Genomic DNA, 27635 nt, shown 5'->3' on the forward strand with positions numbered 1-27635 from the left:
TACTGTGAACTAAGGGATCCATTTTCCTAGAAACATTTTATCTTGTTCAGTTACTTCAGATTCAGTCCAGACTCTCCACTCTGAGCTTGAGACAAAGTGTGATTACAAGACAATGGTTTTGTTTTCACTTCAGGACACTTCCAGGAAGCAGCGTAGGGTTCTGGCGACATCTTCACCTCCCTCCTCTCTTCTCAATGTGGGGATCAGGATAAAAATCAGATTAGTCAGGAAGAAATTTCCCCCTAAAAATAAAATTGCATTTAAAAGTAAAAAATCCTCTTTTCCCTTTGGGCAAAATGTTCCTTAAATTAAATTAATTAGATGAATAAGTCTTTGCAATTTTGTCAACTTCTCTCTTTATTCAAGCTAAATTGAGCCACATGTTTCTTGTTGTGCAGTGAGGAACCTAAAACACGCTGTGGGGTAAAACACAAATGAGAAGCTGCAGCTATAATTTTCCTGAACTACAGTTTTTGTCCCATAAACAATTTTTAACACTTAAATCCTAAATATTAAACACATATCATACATCACAACATTGTCTTATCAGTATTATAGAGTATAAGGCTAAAGACTAGTTAGTCGTCTTCCACTGTGTCCCAACTACCTTTAGATGTTGAACTAAGCTGAGCGCGATCCCTTGCAGTATTCTATGAGCCATTTAACTGTTATAAATAATTCAAAACCAGGCCAAAGGTTATTTGCAGGCAGCTGGTTTGTTGGTTCGTCATATAATATAATTCTTTTACTGGATAAAAATGTACCTTTTATTCTTTTTATCATTTACCAGAGTTTGTTACATCTGGTGTGGGAGCTCATGGGTGTGTGAAGGTTGTAAAAGATGCTTAAATTACACCAAATATAACATTCAAAGTTTTCCGTTTAACCGTAGAGAGAGGAGTTGGACTACAGAAGTGGAAAGTAGCTTATTAACAACCCATAAGAGTTCCAGGAGTTTTTGGTTCAGAATTCAAGTCTCTGCAGAAACGCAGTCCCTCTGAAATATTCCCCGTTTGCTCCTCAGACTCCTTTGACGAGAACAACCGTTTGTCCCGGTTCAGTTTTCTGGGGACCGCTCTCCTTGCTTTTGGTGTTGCCGACTCGCGGCCGTCGCAGGTTGAGGAAGCTGAAGCGAGCCTCGAGGCTGAAGCTCCTCTTGGTGTTGGAAGTTGCGATGACGTTCCCAGTCGGAGCGTTGTCCAGATCTCCCTCTGCACCTTCAGCTCGGTCACCTGCAGACAGGAAGGAGGTCAGGTTTAATGATGGAGAAAAGAAAAGTTTAGTAAAGGTTTTTCAGTCATAGAAATGTACAGTCCTGCCATCAGGCATCCTAAAAGTTTACTTATATCAACAAACTTGATTTAACCTCTTTTTTTGAATTCTGAAAAAGTCTCTGCAGTTGCTCCACACAACTTTTTGTGTGGCTACAAGAAAAACGTATCTGGCTGTTTGGAGACATTTCCAGATGAAAAGAAGCCAAATTACTGTGTGAAAACAAAAGTAGCACCATTCATCACTTTTAAGGTAACAGTTTTCAAACTGCAGTTAGAACGATTTGAGCAACATGTCTGTAAAGCAGCAGACTGCAGGCTAGCTAATCAGGTAGCTTGACTAACTGCTGAGAAAAGGTAGGGCAGAAAAGGGCTGACATTTCCATTTTAAATTAAATCAATAGGTTTTACATATGTTGATGTAAAATACAGATTTTATTTTAAATCCTATAAGAAACTGTGGAATTCTTATTCAGGATTTTCATACTATAAGATGCTAATAAGAACCCCGGTTCATACAAGAATTACAACTAGAATAAAATAAGAAAATAGTTTCTTGATTTTAAATACAACATGTGAGAAGTTGACGGATGGCACCAGAGCACAAATCTCTTCATTCAGCTGAACTGAAGGGATGTAAACTATTTTCTTTCTGGATACGGATCTGCAGATGGGTTTCTTCTCTGCACACGAGCCACTGGGGCCAACTGTCACTTTGACAAATGTTACGCTTTAGGGGAGCAGGTGTGAGCCAAGCAGGTAGCAGGAGATGGAGGACCTGAACTGAAATAGATACGGAAATTCCATCAATCTCACTTTGCTTTATTTATTTATTTTGCTCTGCTTTTGTTTATTTCCCTCTCTGTGTGTACAGTGTGCACACAGAGCCTTGTTAAGTCTCTACAATTTTTGACGACCATTATTCTACAAAAACTTTTACCCAAGGATTTATCCAGGATCCAAAAATGCATGACTTTTGCATTGCAAATAATCCCTGAAGTGGAATTTTTTAATTTTTAATTTTTTAAATATGTACACCCTTCCTTGAAGCTTACTTTTATGTTACAATCTTTGCAGAAGAAGCAATCAGTTGTGTTTCTTTAAAACAGAATTTGACTTGTAATACAAGTAGGGCTGCAGCTAACGGTTATTTTAATAATTGATTATTCTGTCAATTTTTCTGATGATTAATCAGATGAAAAATGGCAATTTGCAGAGTTTTCATTTAACCACTTAAACTTATTTTATACAATATTAAAATATTTAAAATAATAATAAATAAATAGATTCCTTTAGTATAAGCTTGATCTTCTACATTTATACTTTCTACTACATTTCACATCAGTTCAATGTAGGGCTGATCTGTTGACTAGTTTTTTCAATTAAGCAATTAATAACTGGACAACAAAAGGTGCTTAGTGGAGGAAATGTACAGAATTTGAACCAAGTGAGGCTAAAACTGTAATACTTCTAAGTTCTGTGAAAAACATACTAACAAAGGAGATTTTTTATCTAAAATGCAGAATGCTAATATTTTTTGTCAAATTTTCATTTAATTACTGTGATTTCACAAGCGGCCTTTTTTAAAGCCTGTATGCTCTTATTGATGACCATTTGATTGCCAAATAACTAAATGATTATTTCAATAATCGATTCATCATGATTAATCATTTCAGCCCTGACAGTTTCAGGGCTGAAATTGTGAGTGATCTCTTCTGAAGTCACTCACTCAAAACACTTTTTTTCTTTTTTTTCTCCCCTCTAAATTCTCTGGTAAATCCAGGTGCATCCTCCCCACCATCACCTCTTTCCAGGTCACATTCGGGAGACGAAGCGCCGCTGCACTCGCTGCGAGGTCCCAGCACGGGCGAGATGAGGCCGAAGTCCGACAGCGAGACGGTGCTGGGGAGGTCGAGGCTGCAGGGCCGGGAAACAAAAGCTGGGGACGACGTGGACGAAGACGAGGAGGGAGTGGGAGATGGACAGTCGGATGAAGACGTTCCAGAGGAGGAGGAGCCGGCGAAGGGGCAGGGTGACAGGAGCTCCTGGGGGCTGCTGGGGGTCGACCCGAGGCTGCTGGTGGAGCGGGTCTCCGAATCCTCCTCAGACATGAAGCTGCTCCCGCCGCACGGCTCGTCATCGAAGCACTCCGAGGCCACTGGAGAAAAGACACGGCTGGTTTTAATACACAGCGAGGAAGGAAGAGGTCAAAAGGGTGGTGGAGCAAAAGAGATAGAAAAAAAATGTCAAAATAAAGAAAGAGTGGTGATATAAATAGACGTGAGAGCTGTAACGTCTCTTTCTGAGGGGGTGCATCTCATTTTCAGCACATAAATCAAAAGCACGTGAATGCTCAGTCAGTGTCCCGGCTTATTTTAAGCCTCACGAGCTCAGAGTCTCCTTAAACTAGGCTGCTGTTACCATAGTAACACACTCAAAGTTAATCTATAGGCCACACTGATGGGTATGCGAGACGGATATTCGGATTCTGTGGGCTAGTTTCCAAACCATGTGATCTGAAAGAGGAGGGAGAGTTTTGAGGGCATCTCCTCTGCTGAAGTCACTCTGCTGCTCGTTTTTTGCTCCAGATAATAAAAACATCTCAAATAAAGCTCAGAGGCCACTCAGATGAACTTCAGCTGAAATATTCTAAAGAAAATTATGAAGAAAAATAGAAAAACATGAATTCTTTTCAAAAAATAAAAGTTATTTTTCTATGGTAAAATGAGATCCTGACAATTAAAGTTAATTGGTGAAAGTTTAATACCAGAATTAATTTTACAGCGTTTACCATCAACTGTTAATCACTTGGTAGACGTATAAATTACTACTGTCTCACTGACTTTTCTCATGTCCTGGAGTTTCTCTAGAGACATGAATGATTATCTACCAACGAATCTTTAGCATCAACAGAGATTTCAGTGGAGTCCCTGGGGAATATATAAAGCCTGTTTTACTTGAATTGTATTGATATTATAGAGAAGATTTTACTTTTAATCCTAAATTCATTTTTACTGCCATTGTAGTAATAAATGCCTGGTTTGTTAGAAAATGTTTAGCTTTGTTTCTCCATGTTGTTCTGATGTTTTGGGTCAGAAAATGTGTTCTGTGTGTTCTTTAAGCTGCTTTTCTTGGTTAATCTCTCAGGCTTTTGCTTTAGACCCTTATCAGTTGTTAAAGGAATGACAACAAGGTCTTTAAAAAGAACATGCCTCCTGTTCACTCATGAAACAGATTTAGGTTTTTTATCTCACAGTAAAACTTCTCTACAAATCAAATTTCTGTAGTGCGCACTTTTTTTGTAATTGTTCAAGTGAACACAGTTAGGTTTGACATAAAACAGCAAGTAGTAGTAGTAGTTTTAAAAGTTCATCAAACATTTCTCTGAAGCTGAACGAACCAGAGAAACCCGACTCTGAACTCACTGGATATTCCATCCGACTCCATCTTGAAGCTGGAGACGTCGTCCCCAGAACTGCTGTCCCCCTCGGCGCCGACTCCTGGTCTGCGCGGCCCAATGGTGGAGCTCCGGCGGCGCTCGTGGATTTCATCAGAGATCATCTCCAGGTTCTTCAGAGCTGTCCTGTACTCTCCTTTGGCCTGAGACAGTTTGGCTTGTCGCTCATCCACGTTTTTCTTCAGGTTCTGGAGGAGAAAAGAGGAGCAAACTGAGAAATGATGCTACAAGATGGAAAGGTTCATTTTGGTTTAGCATGAACTGTGCTGAGAGCAGAATTAAGTTAAATATTACAGAAGAGCTTTCTGGAAGTTCAATGTTGGACACATCTAAACTAGTCAACATTTCATGAAAAAAAAAAATTGAATCCAGTAAAATCGTCATCCAAAGTTGAAGCAGTAAGAGTTTAACAATCATGACGAACCTCCAGCTGAAGGTAGTACTTCGCCTTCATCTCAAAGTACGGTCTGTGGAGGAGAGGTCAGAGGAGAGGAGATTAGAAGGGGGTGAAAAAACGCAGTACAGAGCAGAACCCACATCATCACCATGGCAACCTGCTGGAGGAGGAGGAGATAAAGGCATTGTGATGTTGGATGAGCAGGCAATGCAAAACAAATTAACACCCTGCCAAGGCGACGCACAGCAAGGCGGCAGCTTCTGATGCAGATAGACTGGATCCAAGAAGAAAACACATCCAAATTATGTTTTACCTCTCAGAAAATATGAGTAAAATAAACCAAATATGAAAAAATCTAAAATGTTTTTATTTTAAAGAGAATTTGTTGAGTTTCCACATTGTCTACATTATTTAGCAACGGTTCAGCAATAAAAACATTTTTTTTGTTCTTTTCAGAGAATATTTATATTTTCTTTATTTAAATATTAATTCTGAATTTTGGAATACATTGGTGAATGATCAGCAATAAATGTATACCAAAAATGGTATTGGCCTCATATATCAAATCATATTTTCTACATTTAGCATCATATGCTTCACAGTTTTTGAAACCAAGAATCCAACAGCATGCTTTATGAATTACTGCGCTGTGCTCTGATGCATTAAAAGCGAACTGTAAACTGTAAAGTGGGATACTGGTGAGTTTTTGGAAACTTGCATCAATAAGGTCCTAAAATTTATATTCATCATGTATTGGATTTGGTTGCTTCAAGTCTGGATTTTTATGCACTGCTGCTAAACTCTCTCAAAACTCTCATATTCAAACAAAAAATAAACATATTTTCTCATTTTCTCCTCTGACCATTGTCAAATAGAGATCTTTACATTTTCTCTGCTTGTCCAGACATGCCCTGCCTGCCCTCCTCCTCCTCCTCCTCCTCCTCCCCCCCTCTCAGCCGTGAGATGAAGATAGAGGACATGACAGAGGATTTTACGCAACATTTCAGGTTGAATCAGGATCAGTTCTGAAGATGCTGAAAGACTTTCAGGCCTTACAACCTGTAGTGTTGGTAGAGCTGCAGCATGAAAAGCAACATTTTAGCAGGCAAAAAAAGACTGGTAGACTGGTAATTTTACATTTTAGTGTTTTTAAATTTAGAATGAAATGTAAAATTTGAGTTCAACATGAAACCGCTTCACTAAAAAAATCTGCATAAATGTGTTGTGGTTTCAAGTGAACAATAAAATTTGTTCTGATGGAACTGGTTCCTCGTACTTTTCAGTGAAACTTCACACAGTAATGAGATTTTTTATGCTTTCACATTTTCTATCATGTGACTCTGCAGTTCCGCTGCAACTTGTGACTGTGAGCCAAACTTCCCCTTTTTAGACACCTGTTTAAAATCACCTGACTGCTTTCTGTGAGGTTCAGTACAACAAGCTTTTACCGTTTTTAGATGAACCACTTTCCTCTGAAAAGAGAAGCACACTATCACCTCGACGCAAAAATAGAAAACTGAAACATCTTGCACCTGGTTCGGTTTCGTCACACTGCCTGTCATTAAGCTATTTTATAGGGACAGATGGACAGAAGAGAGAACATTATAAACTGATGCTGCTATGCTGAAATACAGTTCTTGGGTTTTGAGCAGAACATTTGGCTGAAATGAACCTGAAGCAGTCAGCCATGCAGCGACAGTTTGCTTGGAGGCCCTGCAGCTCGCCGCCATGCTGTGTCCACATGCTGGACCAGCAAAGGACAAGCTGTCAGAGCACATCCAGGCGAGACGCAGCTGAAAATGCCACCGTGAAAAACCAGAACTCACAAAAATATGCATGTATATGTAAAATTCATTCTTACAAGATCTTGATCTAGGTTATCAACATGTTGTCATTACAGCGGCAATTTTAGCATCAGAAATTCATGAACTTATGACAATTTATGAATACATAAGAAATGACCACACTGTTGAAACTTTTAAACACAGTGTGTCAGATGTTCAGTTAAATGGAGATAAAGCGACATCAAAGGGTAGCAAGTATGTACTGTTGTATTTTAAGCTTTATACATCTGCTTTTATTGCTGATTTATATCAGTTTTTATCGCTGCCAGCTGCTACTAACTGCCTGGTGGGTGAATGTGAAATTTTATCTTCAGAATGTTCTGGTTTGTCTGTTTTATTGTGTCTAAATTCTTGGACTTCTAGAACTGTGACCAAGTATCTGTTTCTACTCAGCAGCATTTCTAAAAACAACATGCATTTATTTCTGAAACCGTTTGTCAGGTTGTACTTTCTCGAAAACATCAGTACAGCAGATTAAGACAGAAGTTCCAGCAAGCCTTCACAATAAAAGCCTTGAAAATAAATTTACTAGGTTTCCAACATAAAGCAAAATACACGCTCAATCCAATTAATATAGATCATAACAACTTTTTCTCTTGTAAAACCCCAAGAAGTTGGTACAACATAAAACTAAAAAAGACTATTTATCATAACAAGAAAGGCAATGATTACAGTTTTGCTGCTGCTTTCACTTTTAAAGAATAAAACTGAACAGGTATAGACAATGGATGAATGAAATCAGACGACAATTTTTTATGACTACATTTCTGACAATATTTACGTATTGGTGTGTACTTTGTTACAGAATTAGGTTTAATAATTCAATGATTTAATTCTGCATGACTTGCAAAATAAAAAAATATAGAAAAAAAGAACATCTGGGTCCCTTTTAAATCTAAAAGACTTGAAGCTCAGGTCTTGTTAAAAGTTGCAGCAACAGCATTATGACTGATCTAATTTAATGTGCCAAAGCTGCAGATTGATGCTCTTACTTGGATTTGCTGATGGTTCGTTTCAGTTTCTTCTCCAGTTGCTTCATGCGGCTGGTGGCTTCCGTGTATTTCGCCGCCGTCTCCTTGTGCAAAAGCTCACTTCTCGTCTTAGTGTGCTCCGCCTCCATCACCTGGAAGAGCCATTGACTATTCACCTCTGCTTCATATTTGTTAAACAAATTATTACACTGTGGATTATGCTGTGTGATTTAGTTAAAAAATGTAATTCGTTACAAGTTAGACCCATGAATTTGTCCATAAGTGTCCCCAAATGGATGAATTCATGGAAGACTTGTTCCACACTCAACCAAAATCTAACACCAAGACAATTTCCTTTCAGAATAAAAGCCTCTGCTCACCCGCTGTGTGGCGTGGTTCAGCATCTCCTGCCAAGCGGAGTCAAACTGCCGGTTGTCTTCCTCCAGGAGCCTCTGCTCAGCCAGGGAGATGGTTTCCTTCGCTGCTCGCAGAACCTCGGTGGCTCGGTTGAAGTCCTGGGTGGCTTTCTGGGCCTCCAGCTGGGCCTTTTGGACAAATGAGAAGAAATCTGATATATTTCTGCCTTTTTAAATCAGACCTTTTCTTGACCTAAAGCAAACTGTGCAGTTTATAGAGTCAACACATCTTAGACAGTAAACTTTTAAAACTAACGTATTTTGCATCCTTGAACAGGTTAGGATAGGTTTATGAGCTATACAAAATATGTTCACTACATTTTTTGCATAAAATGAACTTCAGATTATAGTCTGCTCTGTTTTGCCTCCTTTGAGTTCCTTTCAAAATGAGTTTTTTTAGGGCCTCTTGTCACTTTAAATCCAGATAAGTTGCTGCTGGCCACGCCCCCTAACAATATTTACAAACACACGTAGAAATGACAGCAAACAGATGCGCTATTCACAACCTTACGTCTTTGAAAAGCAGAAGTGGAGCCTCCTGCACAACCCAGAAGAACACAGCAACTGGTTTTGGAATGGTAAGAAACAACAAAACATGTCTTTCCAAACAAGACTGTAGAGAGGGAAAACCAGCTGACCAAACACACTGAAACTCAGCTTGGGTTGTTCGGTGACAAGTTGGGTTTCACCGGGGTTGCTAAGTAACGGATTGGACTTTCCTGGAGTAGCTAGATGAGAGCCAGTTCTCGCTGATTTGTGACATTTCATTCACAAGGTTTTTTGACACCAAAAACATTAACGTATTGCCAAAAATGAGTGACTTAGAGACGCAAATGAAAGTACAAAAATGTGAATTTTGCATAATAGGTCTCCTTTAAAACAGCTACAGAGAGTCCAGAGTCATTCAGCAACAAAGTTTTATTTCACATCATCGCTACAAAATTCTCTTTGATTTAATTTGTTTATAAATACCCAACAAATGTCATCTCAAGGTACTTGAGATAACAAGCAGTTCCAATTCAAATCCAGAAATATAAAACCAGATTAATCCAATCAATCCTACAGACAGATTCAAATTCAACTGCATACATTTCAGCTCGACTCTGGTTATAATCCAGTTACAGTCAGTTCTTAATGTTAATTGGTAAAAGGTTAGCAGATGGCATCGAGTCTGACTTTGCAGCTTGTGGCGATATCAGCTTTACACCATCTGTATGAACACACAGTGACTTTACACACAACACTGTAACCACCCACTGAATAACTTCCTCAATCACAAAGGACTGCTGTCTAACAGTTTACCTAGAGATCTTTACAAAACAAACTTTATAGCACTCTGTAGACATTATTGAGCCTAGAGACATTAAATGTGCAGAAAGAAGCATGTGATATTAAATACAACAAACAAAAATTGCTCAATCCCAAAGCCATTTGTTGCATTGCTCAAATGTTTTGTTGCATAATGCATCACTGACTTTGCCTTCGTGTTTCATGTGAAGCTTTAATGCCATGTTTCTCAGCTGCAGCAACAAATACGACACAAACAAGATGTCTGTCACACTCCCAGACTGGAGCCTCGTCAGTTACATCACCAGGGTGGAGAAGGTTTCACGTGGATGTGCAAGAATCAATTCATGTCTGTGGTGAAAGTGCATAGATAATAAGTATAATGTTCATAAATTTCGTTATACAAAAGAGCTTTTTTAAATGCAGGCACACAAATTAGCACTAAACTGTGTTTTATGTTAGAAGTTTAAAGGAAGAACAACCAAAGCAGTCGTGATAATAAATCAACACTATGCTGCAACGTTTTGAACAAAAAAACATTCCAAACTTCTAAAACATGCAATTTACAGTAAAGATATTTATTTCTGGTTAATATGTTGAATAATGATGATAACCTTGCCTTTAACTCGCCATAAGAAGTCTGATTTATGACTTTATTCAAGAAAACAAGCACAAGCTGAACATGTTGTATCTGCAGATATGAAGAAAGAACATGATGTTAATGTGCTGAATCATCACTGATTCGGCACAATCAAGCCAAGCACAAACAAGCCAGTTTATCCATCTTAGAAAAAAAAGTTTGAATTGAGTTTACTTTGCAAGGACATTTTTGTTTCATTAAAAGCAAAAAATTATTATCTGTGGTGGATTTGTGAGCAAAGCATGCAGGTGAATGTTGAGTCAGATAATGACTCCACTGACCCTGTATGTGGACTCTGCTGTATCTGTAAACAAAATTAGACCAGCAGGTCATGCAGCTATTTAGCTGCTTTGGTCTGAAAAGCAGAAAACGGTAACGGAGCTCTACAATATCACAGCAATCTTGTAGAAATCTCTCCGGATCAAATTGTTCCAAACCCATACTTTATTCTTTTATTGCTCCGTTTGCTTGAATCTGATGTGGTCACATGAAAACTGATTTCCAAGAATATTTCCTTTGCCAGCAGTTTACGTAAAGACAGTCCGAACCTCCCATCAGCGCAGCCAGCTGAGCTCTGCAGAGAGGTTGACATCACCACATGCTCACTGTAATTTCATTATCTACAGACATCGTCACGCCAGCGCAGCAAGAGCCAAACAACTCCTGCCTTGTTGCAATCATGGACCAAGCTTTGTTTTCCACCCAGAACCACAAGTTACACAACTCCATGAGACTGGGCCACTGTTCTCATTCCTAAGTTTAAGTGTATATCCACTGCTGCATTGTGGTTAGTAACGCCTGACTGCAGATAGATTTAAAGAGGATTAGGGGCAGATGCTGACATAAAGCTGTCTGAGATAATAAAGCTTTGTACAAAAAGTAATAGTCACTTGTTTCAGCACCACCGTTTCCTTTATTATGAAAACTCTGTCTCACATATTTGACTGCAAGCAATAAGAACCTCAAGAGAGACAACTGGGTATACAAAACCCCAAGATGGACAGCTAATATAATAAGCTAAAATACCCAACCAACAGAGCCTGTCTGAAAAGATGAGTCACTACCTGCATAATAAAGACTTTCATGTTCAAGTCCACAAAAAAACAGATGAGAAGGTAAGGAGTAGATTAGGTTTTTAGCTTTTATTTGCAGACAAAATATGCAGGTACCTGTAAAATCTGTTTTATTACTTTATTACTTTTTCTCCAATTTCTACTTTTTTTTCTCCATTCTAAGCATTTTTATTCACCCACAAAGTCTCAGAATGGGGTGAATAACAAAGAATTCAACAAATCAGCAGCCAGAAGAGTTCCACATATTGTTATTCAACATCCACAAATATCAGAACACTGGATGCTTTGGGGAAGTGTTTAAAAGTATTTCTCCATCACTTTTTAAGCAATGATAAAAGAAATTCACATATTTCGGAACATAAAGAAAGTCATCCTTTTAGAAAATGATTTAGGGTCGAACTTAAAATAAGTCACATGAAGAAACAAAGTCTGCAAACAGTAATAAGTTTGTGCACACTTAAACGTAACCTACATTTTCATTTCCATTTCTTTCATCGGTCACATATGTCTCCACTGAAGCCCATATTTTTTAGCATATTGTGTTCTGGCAGCTTAAATAAAATAAAAAGAGCAAGAACAGAACCATGTGGAATACCAAGATTCGCATCACTAGCCAATTTGACCTGCTGGTTTCCTTCGTTATTATTTTAATTACTGGCATTTAATGATCTTCTGAATATGATTGTCAAAACTTGCCTTACACTGAATTAAACCTGAATGACTTGCAACAAGAATGAATAGTTTCAGTTAATTAGATTGAACTGAGAGCTCTTAAACTTCATCAATACTACTTTTTGTTGTATTTTGTTCACCTCAATCCCGTTAATTTTTGAAACATTAAAGCTTTGAAGTTTTTAGTTGGCTTCAAACAACATAATTAGCACACTAATTTTCTTTTGAGTTCTGTAGCTGTAATGTTTGTTTATTCTCAATCACCTTCCTGTCAAAGTTTATATGAATGGTGTCAAAGCAATGTTAGAAAAATCTGAGAACTGAAGTCCTTTCTTCATCAATAATAGAGCTAAAAGAAACGATCTTCTTTTCCCCTTCTTCCTCCTCCTCTGTTGTCACGTTGCCCACAATAAACCCATCTTTCATGTGTTGACACCATCCCACCTTCTGCCTCCCTCGTTCTGTCAGCACAGACATGAAACACTCTGCTGCTTTTGCTGTAGGAAAAAAATAAATAAAACAGAAGATGTAATACCATCAGTAAACATGCTCCAAATAAACAAATTATCGATGAAAAAAAATATTTTTCTTCAACTTATCGAACCTTTGTGTTGTAACCCAATGAAACTTTGTTCCCACTTTTTGTTGATTGCGTTTCAAGCCCATTTGATTTGCAGCGTTATTTTCATACACTCTCTGTAACAAATAAAACCATTTACTTTTTAGTTCCGCCTCATCGTCTTCGCCCTACTTCTCTCAGCAGCATCAACAAGGCAGCCACAGGCAAGAGAAACATCAATGCTGTCACCGTGCAGCAAATGTTCAAAGACCCCACTCACTAAGTGGGACGGTGAAGAATAAGAGAAGGAAAGAGGAAGCAGTAAATGGGAGATAACAAAAAGAAGGAAAAACTTTGCACAGGCACAACTAAGAATATGACCCATTTTTTCCACAATTTAAGATTAAAACAACTAATGTGATGAGCAGGCAAACTCTGTATTCCTTCCGTTTTACTGTGCCGACATTTGTGAGTAAAATGTGTCTAAACATGCATAAGTAGACCAAATGCACATAAATTCATACAAAGGATGACATTCTCAAACATTTGTCATGTTCCTTTAACTTCAGGCACAAACATTCATAGTTATAAAATGCATCAGCGTGGTGAGAGAAACATATTTCAGAGATTGCAGCATCTTGACAATTATATGCAATCAAATCTAATGATTTGACCTCCAGCCGTTGTGCAGGCTTCCATGAAACTGGCTGACACTACACATCATTTCTGCCATGTTGTACCTTTTTTATTGGCCTAAACATCTAGGAGGACAGTAGGACAGAATCATCCATAATGGCTGTTGATAAAAAAAGATTTTCAGGGTACTGAGTTTTCTGATCATAACATTTTTCTTTTGACTGCCACATGATTTTCATTAAAGGAGAACCAATACTAGCGCAGACATCTTGATGCACAGCTGAACTCAGAATTGTTAAATCAAGTAATCTGAGTGAATATATCTGAACAAATAAACATGTTTGTCTTAAATAATCAGGACAATGAGGGCTGAGAGAGTGCTGGAGTACAGGAGAGGACACTTGTTTCCAAAGTACCCTGAACTGACCCATTTCATGGTAAATTTGATTATCCTCATCTGTGTCCTCAATCGAATGTGGGAATTTGTTTACACCAAAGCAGCAGCGCGACAAGAGAAAATTGTGCCCAACACGTCAGCTGAGATCCGGAGCTAAAAAAAACTGTCACTCTGCCTTCAAACTTCTCACTAAATCATTTCAACTTGTGTTTTTATTCCAACAAACAAAACCTGATAAAACCACCACTGTCCTAGATGGTCTGAGCGCGATTCAGCAGCAGGGAGCGCCGCCTCTGCTTTTGATGTCCACTTCACGCTTTTTAAACTGCAAATTAACGCAGATATATGTTGGAGCTCAGAGGTGGGAAAAGTTCAAAGGAAAACATTAAAGCAATTGTAGTAAAACACAGCAGAAAACCTCAGAATCACTATAATGATGAGGCCAAAAGGGCTGCAACAAAACAATGGTCGCCGGCAGCGAGTTTGGTGATAATAAAATGAATTCCCCCCACAGTTTGACAGCTTTAGGGATGCTGCAGAAACACTGATGCTCTACTACACAAACACCACGTTAATCCACCATCCCAGGAGGTCAATGGAGGAGCAGATGGCTGTGACCTTCAGCCTCGTCTGCCTCCATCCCACCAACTCCTAAGTCTCTCCATGATTTCATCCATCTTTCCATCCATCATTACCCTCCTGTGCATTGGCACTGCCAGGAAATGCTCAACTCCAGCAGAGGACGGATGGTGATAAACAGGGGGAGGAGGAATGAAGGATAAGAAATGAAATGAGACAAAGGATGATGATATATGTTGAGAAAAAAAATTGGCCACCATGTAGGAGTTCATTATTAAGTTTTACCGTCTCTCTTATGTAAGAAATTGATTTTAAAAAACACTCTTTAACGGATGAATCCATCAAACACCCATGCAGTCTTTTATTCTTCAATCAAAAAATGGACAGTTTTCCTGAAACAATATTAAAGTCAAGATGGTTAAACCTTCAAGCTGTAAACACAATGTGCATTTAGAAATGTGACATTATGAATGTGCTTACATTTAAATGAATAAGAATCATGTTATTTATTACTGTCATGTTATTTATTCTGTCCATAAAACCAACTATACTTTATGTACTCCAATATTTGTGTATGTGATATATATTTTTATGAATTAGTAAGAGAACTAATGTTTCCTCTCTGAAATTAAACATTTACTTTAAGCTCATTTAGGATTACAGCAACCCTGTCCATTTGCTAGATGCCGGAATAACAAAAAACCTTTAATCCTTCAGATTCAGGAGTTTACTTATATTGAACAAATACAGTAGTATTTGTTCAAATTGCTTTTTAAAACCATATGATATTTTGGGTTTACATCCATAAGCTTATCTCAATAGTTGGCAAGAATTTTGGCCCATTCCTTCAGACACAACCGGTGTAACTGGGTCAAGTTCTCTCCCTCTCTCTCACACACACATACACACTTCTTCAGCTCTGCCTATAAATTATCCAAGGAGCAGATATCAGGGTTCATTGAAGGCAACTTCAAAACTATTGCCCTCAGCTTCTTTGTAAGTATCTAGGTGTTATGCTTTGGGTCACAGTCCAACATATCTCAGCACAAATTTCACATCCTGTCTGATGCTTCAACATTTCCACTCACAAATTTTATTTTTACAAGCAGTTTTAATTACATACCAGAGAATAAAATGCAAAAAACAAACATTTGCACATTGGCAAATGACAAAATGAAAATGAAGAGTTTAATTAGAACTAAAAGAATCCTGAACATGAGCGTGAACTGGAAACAAAGAAAAGTAGGCATCTGTGAATCAGAGTATGTCTTTTCAAGCTTCACTTCCACACCTTTAACTCGTGTATCTGCTGAGATCTTGTCAGATCTGTGGATCCCCAGCCTCTAAAACTGACAGGCAAAGGTGCAGACAACATAATGTAAAATAAAAAGGTTTTTAATCAAATTTGATAGGGATAGATTTTCATTAGATTTGCATGCCTGTTGACACTTTTCTTTTGCCACTTGGAGCACCAGACACTGACAGATGTCTTCCAAATGATTCTCCAATCCCAGTTTTGCACATTCTCATTCTAGGCCAAGTTTCTCTGACAAGATATCAACAAAACCTGCAGACTCACAGTGTGAGGCAGCACGACTGAGTGGGTGGCTGATTTCAGTTGGTAAGATTGATGAAGCGTGGCCGAGTCATTCCCTGCCAGAATATCTGATCCTATAAAATACAGAATATCAGCAGATTCACTGCATCTCCGTTCAATTTTAAAGCAGGAAGATAAACAGCAAGGCTAGGAGGTTTGACTTTAAAATGTGACACCAACACAATATAGAGAGAATAAAACCAGAGAGAAAGCTACATAATTTACATTTTCCTGGATGTTCAGAACCAGTGCGCTTACATTTGGAACTTTGTATCTTAGAATTTGCAGCAAGAAGTTTGTGTTTGGCTAATGTCCGTCCTAAAGTGACTTATACCGAGTCCCATACATATTTCAGTACATTAAAAAAAAAAATCCAACTCTACTGAATGTTTAAACTGAGATTGAGCAAACTCAGCAACACACACACCAACTCAGCAAACCTAAGTTCTGCCACTCTGACCCAGTTTTGTGATGATTAATCAAGTTACCTATAAGTGCACACACACTCCTCCCCTTTGGACAATCTCAGTAACCTTCATCAACGTAATCAAGTGGGAGAGACTGAGCTCAAAAGCAGTTTTCTTAATATTGAAAGAACAGAGCAGTTCTCTGAAAAGGTCATGAAATTGATTTATGGAATATTTATTAGCTCAGCCTAAATTGTTAAAAAACAAGAAAAGTTGTCCTTGATAGAGAGTAGAGAGCACATAACGCTGCATGGCAGCCAAATGTCTGACTATGAACAGTTACTGTCACAGTATATGATCTTTCTCAAACTAAAAACAACAAAACAATCAGGGGTTTTCCTAACAAAGAAGTTCCAGTGTTTTGCCTCTAATGGGTTCTGTACAAGAATTTTCTTGGTTTTCTTCAGGTCATTTTAGAGCCTCATTAGTACATCAATAAAAATGTTATTTGCATTTGATTTTCCTTCTGTTATGTTATGAATTTTTAATAATCAATATGCAAGGAAAGAAATTATCTACACAAACTTTTATTAATGTCAGCACTCCAGCCATTTGCCATCATTAACACAACCTACTGCTACATCACAAGGAAAGGTGCTTATGGATTCATCACAGCTGTAAACAAAACTAGGGCTGCACAGAAATGAAAATTTGATAGCCAATATGAATACTGCTGTTATGACAGTATTTATTGATGCATATTACTTCCTACACAGTGTAAAAACAACCACACCACTTATATTACTTCACTATTTCAGTGAAACACCCATAATGCTCTGCTGCATCACTGTCACATTATTGACAAACACCACATGGCCAACCCCCTTCAGTGGTTGAACACTGAGCTTTTCTTTTCTCCCGTGAGACATTTGGCTGACACACCGGCCGACAAGGTCATGTCTGCACATTTACAGTTAACAATAGTCATCCCATTGTTGCCTGTTCTTCAACTTTCTTGATATATTAAGCAACGTTTCAGACAAAAAAAAACTGGTAACGGGCAAAATCAGAACCAATCATTCAGGCTTTTTAAAAGATCAGAAAACTGCAATCGGTGCACCCCTGCTGAAAATCCCACAGTAACAAAAAACAAGTAACCAAAAGAAAAAAGGGGGGAAAAAAAATCATACATCACATAAACAGTTTTTAATACATTTCAATTATTGATTGATCAGCAACTGTATTGTACGATGCCTCCTGTTTTATTGGGTCCTTTTAAAGTCTGTGAAAACTTGCTGTAAATAAACTTTTACTTAATTGAAAGAGAAAAAATCCTTAGTGACAAGTTCTTATTTCATATCCACCCTGCTAAGCAAACAAGTGCATTTAATTGTCTAAATGAACAAAGGAGCTTCTTTGCTTTGGCTTAAACATATAACAATAAAAGCTCTGGGGGTATTCGAAAGGAAACGTTTTTCTGCATAATGATTTGTACAAGATGTAACTGTCACATGGCCCAGAAATCTGATAATATTCAACCCTCTCACGCCGTTTTTATCTTTTATCTAGAATCAAGGTCGGCTGGCATCACCACCTCCACTACGGGGGTGGAGACTGTCATGCATCTGTAGCTGCAGTTATTTGGCTTCTTAATAACTAAAGTGGGGGAGACATTATAACACCAAGTATGTGAGCATTATCCAAAGATGGAGATGGGGCAAAGTTGAAATGACATTAAAGAGGAACTGAGACAACACATGGACAAAGGAGAAGACAAACAAGGGTAAAAGGAAAAGAGGAAACAAATGATAAAGACCAGCAATACAGGAAGAAAATATCTCAAATCCTCAAAAAAGCAGGAAGAACAGGTTGATAGAAAAAAAAGAGAAACAGCAAAAGGTTAAGAGAGATATAAAAATAACACAATTTAAACAAATCGGGTTAGTCAAACCTTTGGTTCCAACCCAATTTGTGATCAACAGCAGAACAAGATGTTCATAAAACAGCAGCTGCTGTTTCTGAGGCTAGAAACAAATCCGATAAACAGAATCAAAAACATCACATTCAGTTTAGCTGTGAAATGAGTGAAGTGTGAAAGATAAAGGACTAAAGCAAAGCAGAGTCTCTGTGGCTTATTCTATTTATAGTTCTGCGATCATTAAAGTGCAGAACAACAACAGAACTGGATCTAGTTTTGCCCAACTGTGACCTGACCCATTTCCAGGAAGTAGTTTTACGAAAGAAATTTGACACTTGGTGAAAAAACATTGAATTATATGGCAAAATGAAACGTTTGCATCATCACAGAATTACCTGCTTCTACAACAATACTGCAGCTGCTAGAGCTATTAGTCACTGTGTTTCCTTTGATGGCTCACTGCAAATAGGAACTTTGCTTTATATGGTTATAAAGCAAACTATGGTCGAGTGCAGAGTAGAGATCTGATAAAAAGATAAAAGCTGCTCTTCAGATGGAGGCCATTAGAGAGAAGAAGACAAATGCAATAGAAGTCACTATAGGGATGCTTGGATGAAAAGATGCACAAGAACAAAGCCGGATTAAAAGAACAAATTATATTTCATGTCATTTTATGCAAGTATACAGCTTAATATTAGATGATAGAATTAATATTATGGGATGCTTAATATTCAGAAGACAGTGGACTGATATACTTCTGGGTTTAAAAGGTTATGTATACAAAAGTGAAAATAGAGGAGTGTTTCAAGTGTTTTTGAAGATGTTTCAACCCCTCAAACATGTTTGCATAGAAACAGTGCCTAGTTTAATTTTTGCCAACCATAACAATTAAGCCAATAGTAGTCAAAGAAAAACAAACACAAAAGAAACAGATTTCTGCAGCTCATTCAGGCTGGAACCTCTAATTGTTTGGTTCTCATTCGACTCAACTCTGTTCTGAGCTTCGTTTATGCAGAAATCCCCCTCCTTCGTAAGTTGCTGCTCCATATAAACGTCTGAAGAGTGAAAATAAATATGGAGAAAAGACCTACATAAAACTGGAGCAGCAGGTGACCCAACAGGTAAGAGGGAAAAAATGCAATCACACGTGTGTCCTGCTGGGAAACTGGGATGAATCTGAACTAAACGTTTCCAACACATTCTTTCAATTATCTAAAAATATTAAGCTAATTTGTAAGTTTAAAACATCTATTTTGGAAGCATTTGAGAAGCAAATGAGGCAAATTCCTGAATAATTGGTATTTAGACATAGTAGTGTTCCTCAAATAATATTGTTGCTGTGCAGAAACTTGAAAAATGGCAATTTTAACACTGAAGAGTGAATTTTAATCCTAACAATGGCAACCATGAAGTCAGAGAACTTTGTTTTCACGGGTTAAAAAGAGGCGTGAAGGCAAAAAAGAGGGAAGTTCATTTGCCTCATCACTTCACAGAAACTCTTTCACCACTGCCATTTTCAGCACACAGCTGAAAATGACCCTTCATAGTCAGAGTGCTTATGTAGCTCCATGTGAGACCATGGGTACTCGTGATAAAAGATCAAAAGAAAACGTTACTGGAGAGGAGAACTAAACTGCACACCAACACCTTTAAAAGCTCCTGTGGTGTCTGCCTGGATGAGCTGCTGCAGCTGCGTGGCGTCTTATCGAGAAATGCAGGAGGCTCCTTCCCTTTTATCTATACACACTGAAAAGGGAAGTAAGACTTTGTTTAAAATGATCAGTTCAGCCGCATCACAGCACGAGTCTGGAGTATCGTTTTAAACCACTACAAGGAAGGACGAGTTTTCAGTTCAGCAAGAAACAGCAGAAGGACAGAGGAGAGATGAATGAGCCAAGACTGGCCTTTGGGTGGAGTGCTTGACCGGAAATTGGGAAACAGGGTGGGAACTCTTCAACTCATCTAAAGGGAGCACTCCCCAAAGAATTATCTGAAGGAAAATGTAGCTAAATGCTGCAACATGAAGCCCTTTTCATATCCTCTGTCTGTGTGGGGACAAAATCAACTTCATTTAATTGTATTTAAAAATACTTAATGGTTCCTAGATGGAAACTAAATGTAACTCATTTAATTAAAGAGTAATTGCAGATGGGTTTGGCTGTAGGCAGGAAAGATCTCCTGTAGCGATCTGGACTTGAAGAAGCCTCTGACTGAAGACAGTGTCATAAGAGGTTGTCCATAATTGTCTTATGTGAAATCCCTCTTTTCACTATCATCCTTTTATTTTTTATATGTGCAACGATTAACTTGGTAGAATTTCTAAAGGGTCTTTAAAAATGGAGTTGAAAAACATGTAGACCCTGGCCATTGTTTTTCTCCCAGTTCAGTTTTTTTTCTTTTGTATTTTTCTGAAAACTGTTTTATAACACCATCACATTATATACCTAAAAAAGTTCCATTATTTTTACTAGATGAATAAGTTAGTATCTAACTCATCTATAGCATGAACACACAGTTTTCCTCACAAACAGAGAGAATGTTGTTAGTTATTAGTTATTTAAATGAGCTTTAAAATATGACATTTGAGGTACAACGTGCTGCACATCTGAGGCTCTTATTGTGAAGGTTTGACTGAAACGTTTCAGTTCCTCTGCTGTACTGATGCTTTTGACAAGCAAACATTTTCTAGACAACTTAACATAGTATGCATTATTATTAGTAGTAGTAGTAGTAGTACTAGTACTAGTAGTAGTAGTATGTCACTTTTGTTCAGTGCTAGTAAACCTTTGACTGCAAATAAGTCAAATAAATCTGACAAGCTCAGAAGGTAAACAGACAAATTGGATCATTATCAATGGCAACATTCAGTTTTCCAGCATTATCTGCAGACAGAGCAAGTGGAGGCAGTAGGTCAAGGCTGAATTTTACATAATGAAACGCAGTGCATATCCTACAATACAGTTTTGCAGGCTATGCACATGAAAAATGTTTTTATGCTAATTTACAGGTTTGCAAGCACAAAGGAAGAGGAAAGGAAGGAAAAACTTCAAAAGAACCAGAAAATGCCTGAGAAGATAATTATTTTTGGATACTAATAGCCGTTTAAGATATTTAGCTCCAACATGTTTATCATTTAATTACAAAGCATATCAAGTCATAGTCATAAAACATACAGAAGAAAGAGTGTAGGATGTAGAAAATGTAGATTAAACATATTTTGAAATGTAGGTGTGTTCACTGCCATTTGGAAATGACTGACCTGTCTGGCCAATCTGCGGGCCTCCCAGTAAGGCTTTGATTCCTCCACTGGTTTCCCAATCTTCTTCACCAGTTCATCCAGCTTCACCGTGGCCTCCACCAGCACTGAACGGAACTTCTGCCTCGCATCCTGAGAAAATCAAAGAAATACAACATTTAGTGCTTTCAGCTGAGAAGATTTTTGGGGTCAGACAGGTTTGTCATAGCTAATAAAAAAAGTATTTATTGTAAATTATTGCACAACACAATAAATCTTCCATCAATGAGACGGAAGGTCTTCTCATGACCTCTGACCAGGTGGGTCACTTTCCTTAAACATTATTCTGTGCCATTTTGCTACAAACAATGTTTAGTTTTTTTTTTTGTTTAACAGAAGATATGGCTCCTGATACATCTGTGGATGTCACCACTGACCTCTAATTCCCTTTCTGTTCAGATTGTAAATTTATTAGAGGAGGAAATGAAACCTGACCTTATTTCTGCCTTTTCTGAGTCACGTCAAGTAAAAACCAAAGCACCACCCAAAACCACCAATTTAAAAATGAAGCTATGGAAAACCGAGTCCAAATAATGAAATGGAAACATTTGTTTCCAGACAGAATTTGTATTTACTTTGGGCTGATCACACCATGTCCCGAGCTGTCAGAGTTTCATGAAAACAACTCTGTTCGAATAAAAAGCAGAAACATCAGAGCAATGCTAATTCATTGTGAGCAGCTACTAAAAATAAATCAATTTCTGATTCAGCCTACTTACACAAGAAAGAAATGTATTCCATGTCAAAGTACTTTGTTTGTTCAAAATGATCTATTTAGGGAAATGACTCAGGCGTTCATCTTTTAAATGCCATTATGCTTGTCCAATTGAAATAAACACATGAGCAAACAACAGTAGGGCAACAGTTTTCATCAGCGTTATGGTTCCTTGTATGATCAGCAAGAATTATGTTTAACTTTTCACTTGCAGTCCAGTGCATCGCTGTTCAATCATTTTTCAGACGTCTATTGCAATACTTTGAAGACAAAAATCTGGAACACTCATCTCAAATTCACCTCCCTTTCTCTTACATCGTAAAGACATTTTGGCCAAAACAACAGCTGCTCACTATATTTCACTTTATTTTCTGGTTTTTTTCAGTTCATTGTCTGTAAAACCAAGAGATGATTGTTCAAGGAAATCCCAGTTGATCACCGGTGGGTGAAAAACTCAGACCAGTTGTATGTAAAACATTTAAAGGTTGAAATTGTCTTGTTTTGCTGCTGTATAGCCCAGGACACTTATAAAATGTTTTAATTTGAATGAGTTTCTTTTCCTGGTTAAATAAAGATTATAAACAAACAAAGTCCATCTGGTTCCAACACCATGATGCATCTGAATCCTCTTTCTATTCTGATGCTTGACCACATTTAGATGCCTTCATGCAACTGTGTTAACAAGCAACTGAAAAACAAAAGAAATAAAAACAAAATAATGTTGGAAGAACTATTTGCCATCTTAATAAAATAAAAAGTTCAGAACTACAACTAGTCTGAAATCTGTACTCTTGGGAAAACTATTTACGGTAATTATTTATAATCACATCAGCAAACAAAATTTTGACCGGATTTCTAGAGAACCAGTGACTAAGAGAGCATAAAGTGCTGACCTAACAGTAAAAACCATAAGAAATTGTGACATTTGTTAACCTCAGTCATATGTCGAAAAAAGAAACACAATTTCCACAATATCTGTGTCAAAAGTGAAATGTTACAGCTTCATTAAAAGTTACGAGTCAGCACTTCAACCTTTGAGCAATCAATGCCAAAAGTGCTGGACTACAGTCATAAAAACATGGCACTGTAAGGTGCCATGTTTTTTCAAGGTTTTAAAACACCTTGAAAAAAATTTCAAGGTGTTTTAAAATGACTGATTTGATAGATGTGCCTGTCATTGTCATTTTAACTTCTTGGATCTTCTTTGTAATTCACAAACTGCGTGACGCATCTGAAACTGAAGTATCCGACAGAGAGGAGCAGCCGACAGAGGAGTACTTCTCCCTCTACTCAGATACTGGAACTGTGACGCATTTCAGCTTCTAAACATTCAATCGGAGTTTCTTTTAATTGTTCAGTTGTAGTGATACTCCAATCAATTGGCAATCACATCAGCAAACAACATTTTTTCTAGAGTTTACTGAATATCAAGACATAGAGGCAGACATGTTTGTTGATACTACATGTTAGCAGCCTGAGTCCTTTATTATTTAATCTTCTCTTAAACTCGCTCCAAATGTATTCTATGCTTTAGGTCCCGGAACTGAAATGGCCGTGAAAGGAGGCAGATTTTTGGTCATGTGAACCGTTTCTGTGATGATTTTAGCTGTGGGTCATCATGTTGTTGAAAGACTCAGTGACAACCCATTTTCAGTTTTCTGACAGATTCCTCCAAATTTTTATTTAAAATGCCATGATATGTCAAAGTGTCCATGATCCCAACCCTATACTTTGCAGGAGTTCTCAGGAACTGTGAAAGGGAAAACAACTGACAGAAACAGTTTCTCCACCAGACAGAAAAAAAAAAACAATTTCTGAAAAAGTTTAATATTTTTTGTCATTCACAATGTAGACTTTGTCCTCCCACATAGTCATCTGGGTCAAAATGCTATTGCAAAATGTGTCTGACATACTTATCCTTAACCAGACTTATAACAATTTTTTATATGTATTCATTCCATTACTTCCTGTTCACTTATATTTGTGTTATGGTGAAAAAATGGTTGGAAGAAAACCATTAAAATATTATTGTATTTACATCACGTTTTAGGAAATAATGGAGATCATTTTCCAAGAAATGTTATTTACATTTGGGGAGAAATTACAACCTTAATTCACAAAACTAACAGCACCTTTGTCATTTATAGACTTTGAATCTGGTGCTGCTTGCCCGTTGCACTTGAATAGGGTAAGAAAACGGCGTCATCAGCAAAAAGCTGCAACCATTTATGTTTGCAAGTCCATAGCTGTAAATCGTCTCCAGGTTAACAAGATGCTGATACTGACAGAAATACAACACTGCACCAGTGAGCCAGCAGCAGAAGAAGTGTCATAAAAGAAATGCAAATTATTTTAAGACATTTTTCGAAGGTTCTCCGGGGAACTTCTCATTCTTTAATGTCTGCAGTATGTCACTCTAAGACACAAATTCAGTCATATGCTGATATAACTTATAACTTCTATCTGTGTGCACAATGTTACTGACCTACAACATAGTAAAGTGACAAGATTGTATGAAGTTTTAATGGTATTCAAAGATCAGTAATACATTTTTGTAAAGAGTCTGTGTCTGCTGTGCAATAGCATCTTTTGGTTCAATCTTAATAGCAATCACACTTTTCCTACAAAACTTGCACAACTTAGAATTTGCCAGTTTAATATTTAAAAGTGGTAAGAATACAGCACACTGCTCAAAATACAATTCACAACAAAAGTGCAACAACCCATGCAAGATATCCCCTGACAACACAGTAAAGGTCACCCTTAACACGCTCTGCACCCTGATATCATCACGTTCACACCTCTGAGCTCGTCTGTGGCTGTCCGTGTTCATTAAGGCAAAATGTATGAGAAAAAACTCATTTACAACCGAGCCCTAAACACTAATAAAGGCTGTTTTTACATCCGCCTATAATGTATTCTTGGATTGACATCCCCCAGTCGTGACTGGATTCATTTTAACTAGTTTACTTGGATTTCAAATGTCTGATGGAAATGTACCCCTCTGACAGGCTTCAAAGGTTTAAATCCATAAATGTAGTTTCTACTTTATAATTACACTCAGTCTACAGTACTGGTTTATTTTCTTCTTTAACCTACTATTCAGTTAGGAGCCATAACTGAACACTTCTATTAAGTTCCCCAGCAGCCAGTGTATTACCATAACACACAACAACATACCCTAGTTTCGCAACAAGTTACAGTTTTCTACACCTGCTGACACAAAATAAAACTAACTTTACAGCTTGCCCTGATGACAGGACAAAGGTCAAGCTATGATTCAACCTAAAAAAAAAAAAAAGACTGTCATATTGACCAACAGTTGGACTTTTGGGGACAAAACATCTCTAAAGGGGGAAGAGACAGTTCCGCTAAAACTCCGGCCCTGAGCTGCAGAAACAAAGCCTTAGCTGATGAGAGGTGGAGATCCCCACATCACATCCACCGTCAGTCCAAACATGACGCACACACAACCTGCAGCATTTGTGGCACTCTGCACGTCAATGAACTGACCTCAAGCTCCGTCTCACATCTGTTGATGTCGTCGGTGGATTGATTTAGTTTCTCCAGCTCCCCCTACAAGAGATAAGAGAGTTCTGCTTTAAATACCAGGAAATAAAGAATAAAAGACAGATGACAACATCCATCATAAAACACAAGAAAATGTGTTGCCGATGCAACTACAAAGAGTAACTAAAAGTAGAAAGATCTGTTGAATGCACTGACAAAGAATCATATAAACAAAGTTGGGTATTGTAGGTATATTCAGTTTTAAAGTTCTCATCCACCGTTACTAAGCAGAACAGTAATTGCTTACTAAAGAAACGGCCATCAGACTTTTCCTCACCAATACTGATTCATGGCTTTCTTTGAGATCTGACTGCAGATCAACTACAACACACACAAAAGGTTCGTTATAAGAGTGGTAGTTTTGAATCAAACAGAAAACAAAGGCAGTTTCACCCAAGTTTTAGTGAATTCAAAAAATGGTGAGAGGTTTGTTTTTTTCTATAAGTTTAATCAAGAAGAAAAATTTGGGGATTTTTGTTCATGTTTGAACCACAGATCATCAGTCTGGGCCAATCCAGGGAAAACTGGCCAATTTCAATATCTGTATTCAGAAATGGTGGCTGGTTAAGATTTAATGTTCACACAAATACGTTGGTAAGACTAATGCAATTCCATATATCGTACAGCTTTAGAGCACAATAATAACCAACATTTACTATGAAATAAGATTAATCTATTCAGGAGTGCCAGTAGTACCAGTCAATCATATTTAATCTTTACTATCAGTGAATTTGCAGCTGCAGATTTTGAATCCAGTTGCTTGATTGGTGATGATGTCACTGGCTGTAACCCTAAAAAATAGAAACATGAAAATATCCAGAATAATAGTTAATGTCTCCATTTATTGCCCCTCTCAGTTGGCAGCAGCTGTTTGTGTAAGCCCAACACATTTTGCATCTCCCAAAGTTCTGAGGATTTTTCAGTTAATTTTGTTTTAAATCATAAAAGGACCAAAGTTCACTATGACAAAGAGCCAGACTTTAAACATGGACTGAAACTGGATAGATGGATGATGCTAATTTCTGGTGTCTATTGGGGGAGGTCTGGGGAACATGCAGAACAGGTCACCAATACATAACAAAAGACACAGGACAAAGAAACACACACATTGCGGGAGGAAGCTGGAGTACCCAGAAAGAAATCATACATAACAACCAAACACCAGATTTGGATTCAAACCCAGGACATTTGTGCTGTAATATTGGGTTTTGTATCAATGGACTGTGTTCTTAAGTGTTTTTATGATGTAGAGCACTTTGAACTGCCTTGTTGCTTGTTCTATGCAAAACCTGATTGATTGATTTAATAATCTTGTTTATTCTTACATTTATTTAGCTTTGCTTGTAAAACAGCTGTCCTATCTTTGAACAGTGATTTACATCCTGTTGGTATTATGGTCAACCATTTGGAGATGAAAATCGAAAAACTACAAATATGTAACAAGCTGAAGTCCATAATTTCTCTGACTTGGAGGCTGATAAGGTTGGACTTTGCAGGCAGCTGCAGGGGACACAGATGACTGGGAAACAATTAGTCTGTGAAATAAAACCAGCAAAAAGCAAAAGAAGGGAAGAGGATACCTGTATTCTGGGGTCCACCTCCTCGTCTTCATAGTCAGCCTCGTCGTCTGACCTGTGCTCCTTCTCTGAACGGTCCATGTTGGAGGTGAAGGAGAGATGCCTCAGCCGAACAAAGACTCGTTAGAACCACCAGAAACACCGCAGACTCATCTGCCTCCGCAGGTCGCCAGCTGCAATCACCGCTTCAGATGGGAATCATCAGCCTAAAATAAATAATATTCATGGAGGAACATGCTTGTTTCTGTCCGTCAGATCGCGTAGCAGCGTCTCGCTTCTGCTCTGCTCTGCTCTCCCTCCGCACCGAGCTAATGAAACAAACTGAGCTGACCGGAGAGCTCCGCTTCAGACCGGGAC

General features: G+C 37.9%; 1 protein-coding gene and 1 long non-coding RNA gene across 2 annotated transcripts; both read right to left on the bottom strand.

Annotated features, from left to right (window-relative positions):
- Nucleotides 1-332: 332 nt before the first annotated feature.
- On the bottom strand, nucleotides 333-27635 carry sh3bp5b (SH3-domain binding protein 5b (BTK-associated)). Its single transcript, XM_008430841.3, has 9 exons — nucleotides 27282-27635; nucleotides 25645-25707; nucleotides 21381-21509; nucleotides 8321-8485; nucleotides 7962-8092; nucleotides 5153-5195; nucleotides 4697-4916; nucleotides 3076-3429; nucleotides 333-1232 (listed from the first exon to the last, which is right to left on the bottom strand). The coding sequence occupies exons 1-9, from the start codon at nucleotides 27357-27359 to the stop codon at nucleotides 1021-1023; spliced, it is 1395 nt and encodes a 464-aa protein (XP_008429063.1). The 5' UTR covers nucleotides 27360-27635; the 3' UTR covers nucleotides 333-1020.
- LOC145547584 (uncharacterized) lies at nucleotides 12173-20811 on the bottom strand. Its single transcript, XR_014083872.1, has 2 exons — nucleotides 12633-20811; nucleotides 12173-12525 (listed from the first exon to the last, which is right to left on the bottom strand). It is a non-coding gene; the product is annotated as an uncharacterized LOC145547584 (long non-coding RNA).

This window comes from Poecilia reticulata, chromosome 16, assembly GCF_904066995.2.
Source record: "Poecilia reticulata chromosome 16, P_reticulata-male-v2, whole genome shotgun sequence".
Lineage (NCBI taxonomy): Eukaryota > Metazoa > Chordata > Actinopteri > Cyprinodontiformes > Poeciliidae > Poecilia > Poecilia reticulata.

Excerpts from the sequence above, each read along its gene's own strand:
- sh3bp5b (XM_008430841.3), bottom strand. The coding sequence starts at position 27,359 with ATGGACCGTTCAGAGAAGGAGCACAGGTCAGACGACGAGGCTGACTAT. Across the intron at positions 8,486-21,380 it reads CCCGCAGATTGGCCAGACAG|GCCCAGCTGGAGGCCCAGAA; the intron begins GTCAGTCATTTC and ends TTTGTCCAAAAG. Across the intron at positions 5,196-7,961 it reads CGAACCATCAGCAAATCCAA|ACCGTACTTTGAGATGAAGG; the intron begins GTAAGAGCATCA and ends TCTCCTCCACAG.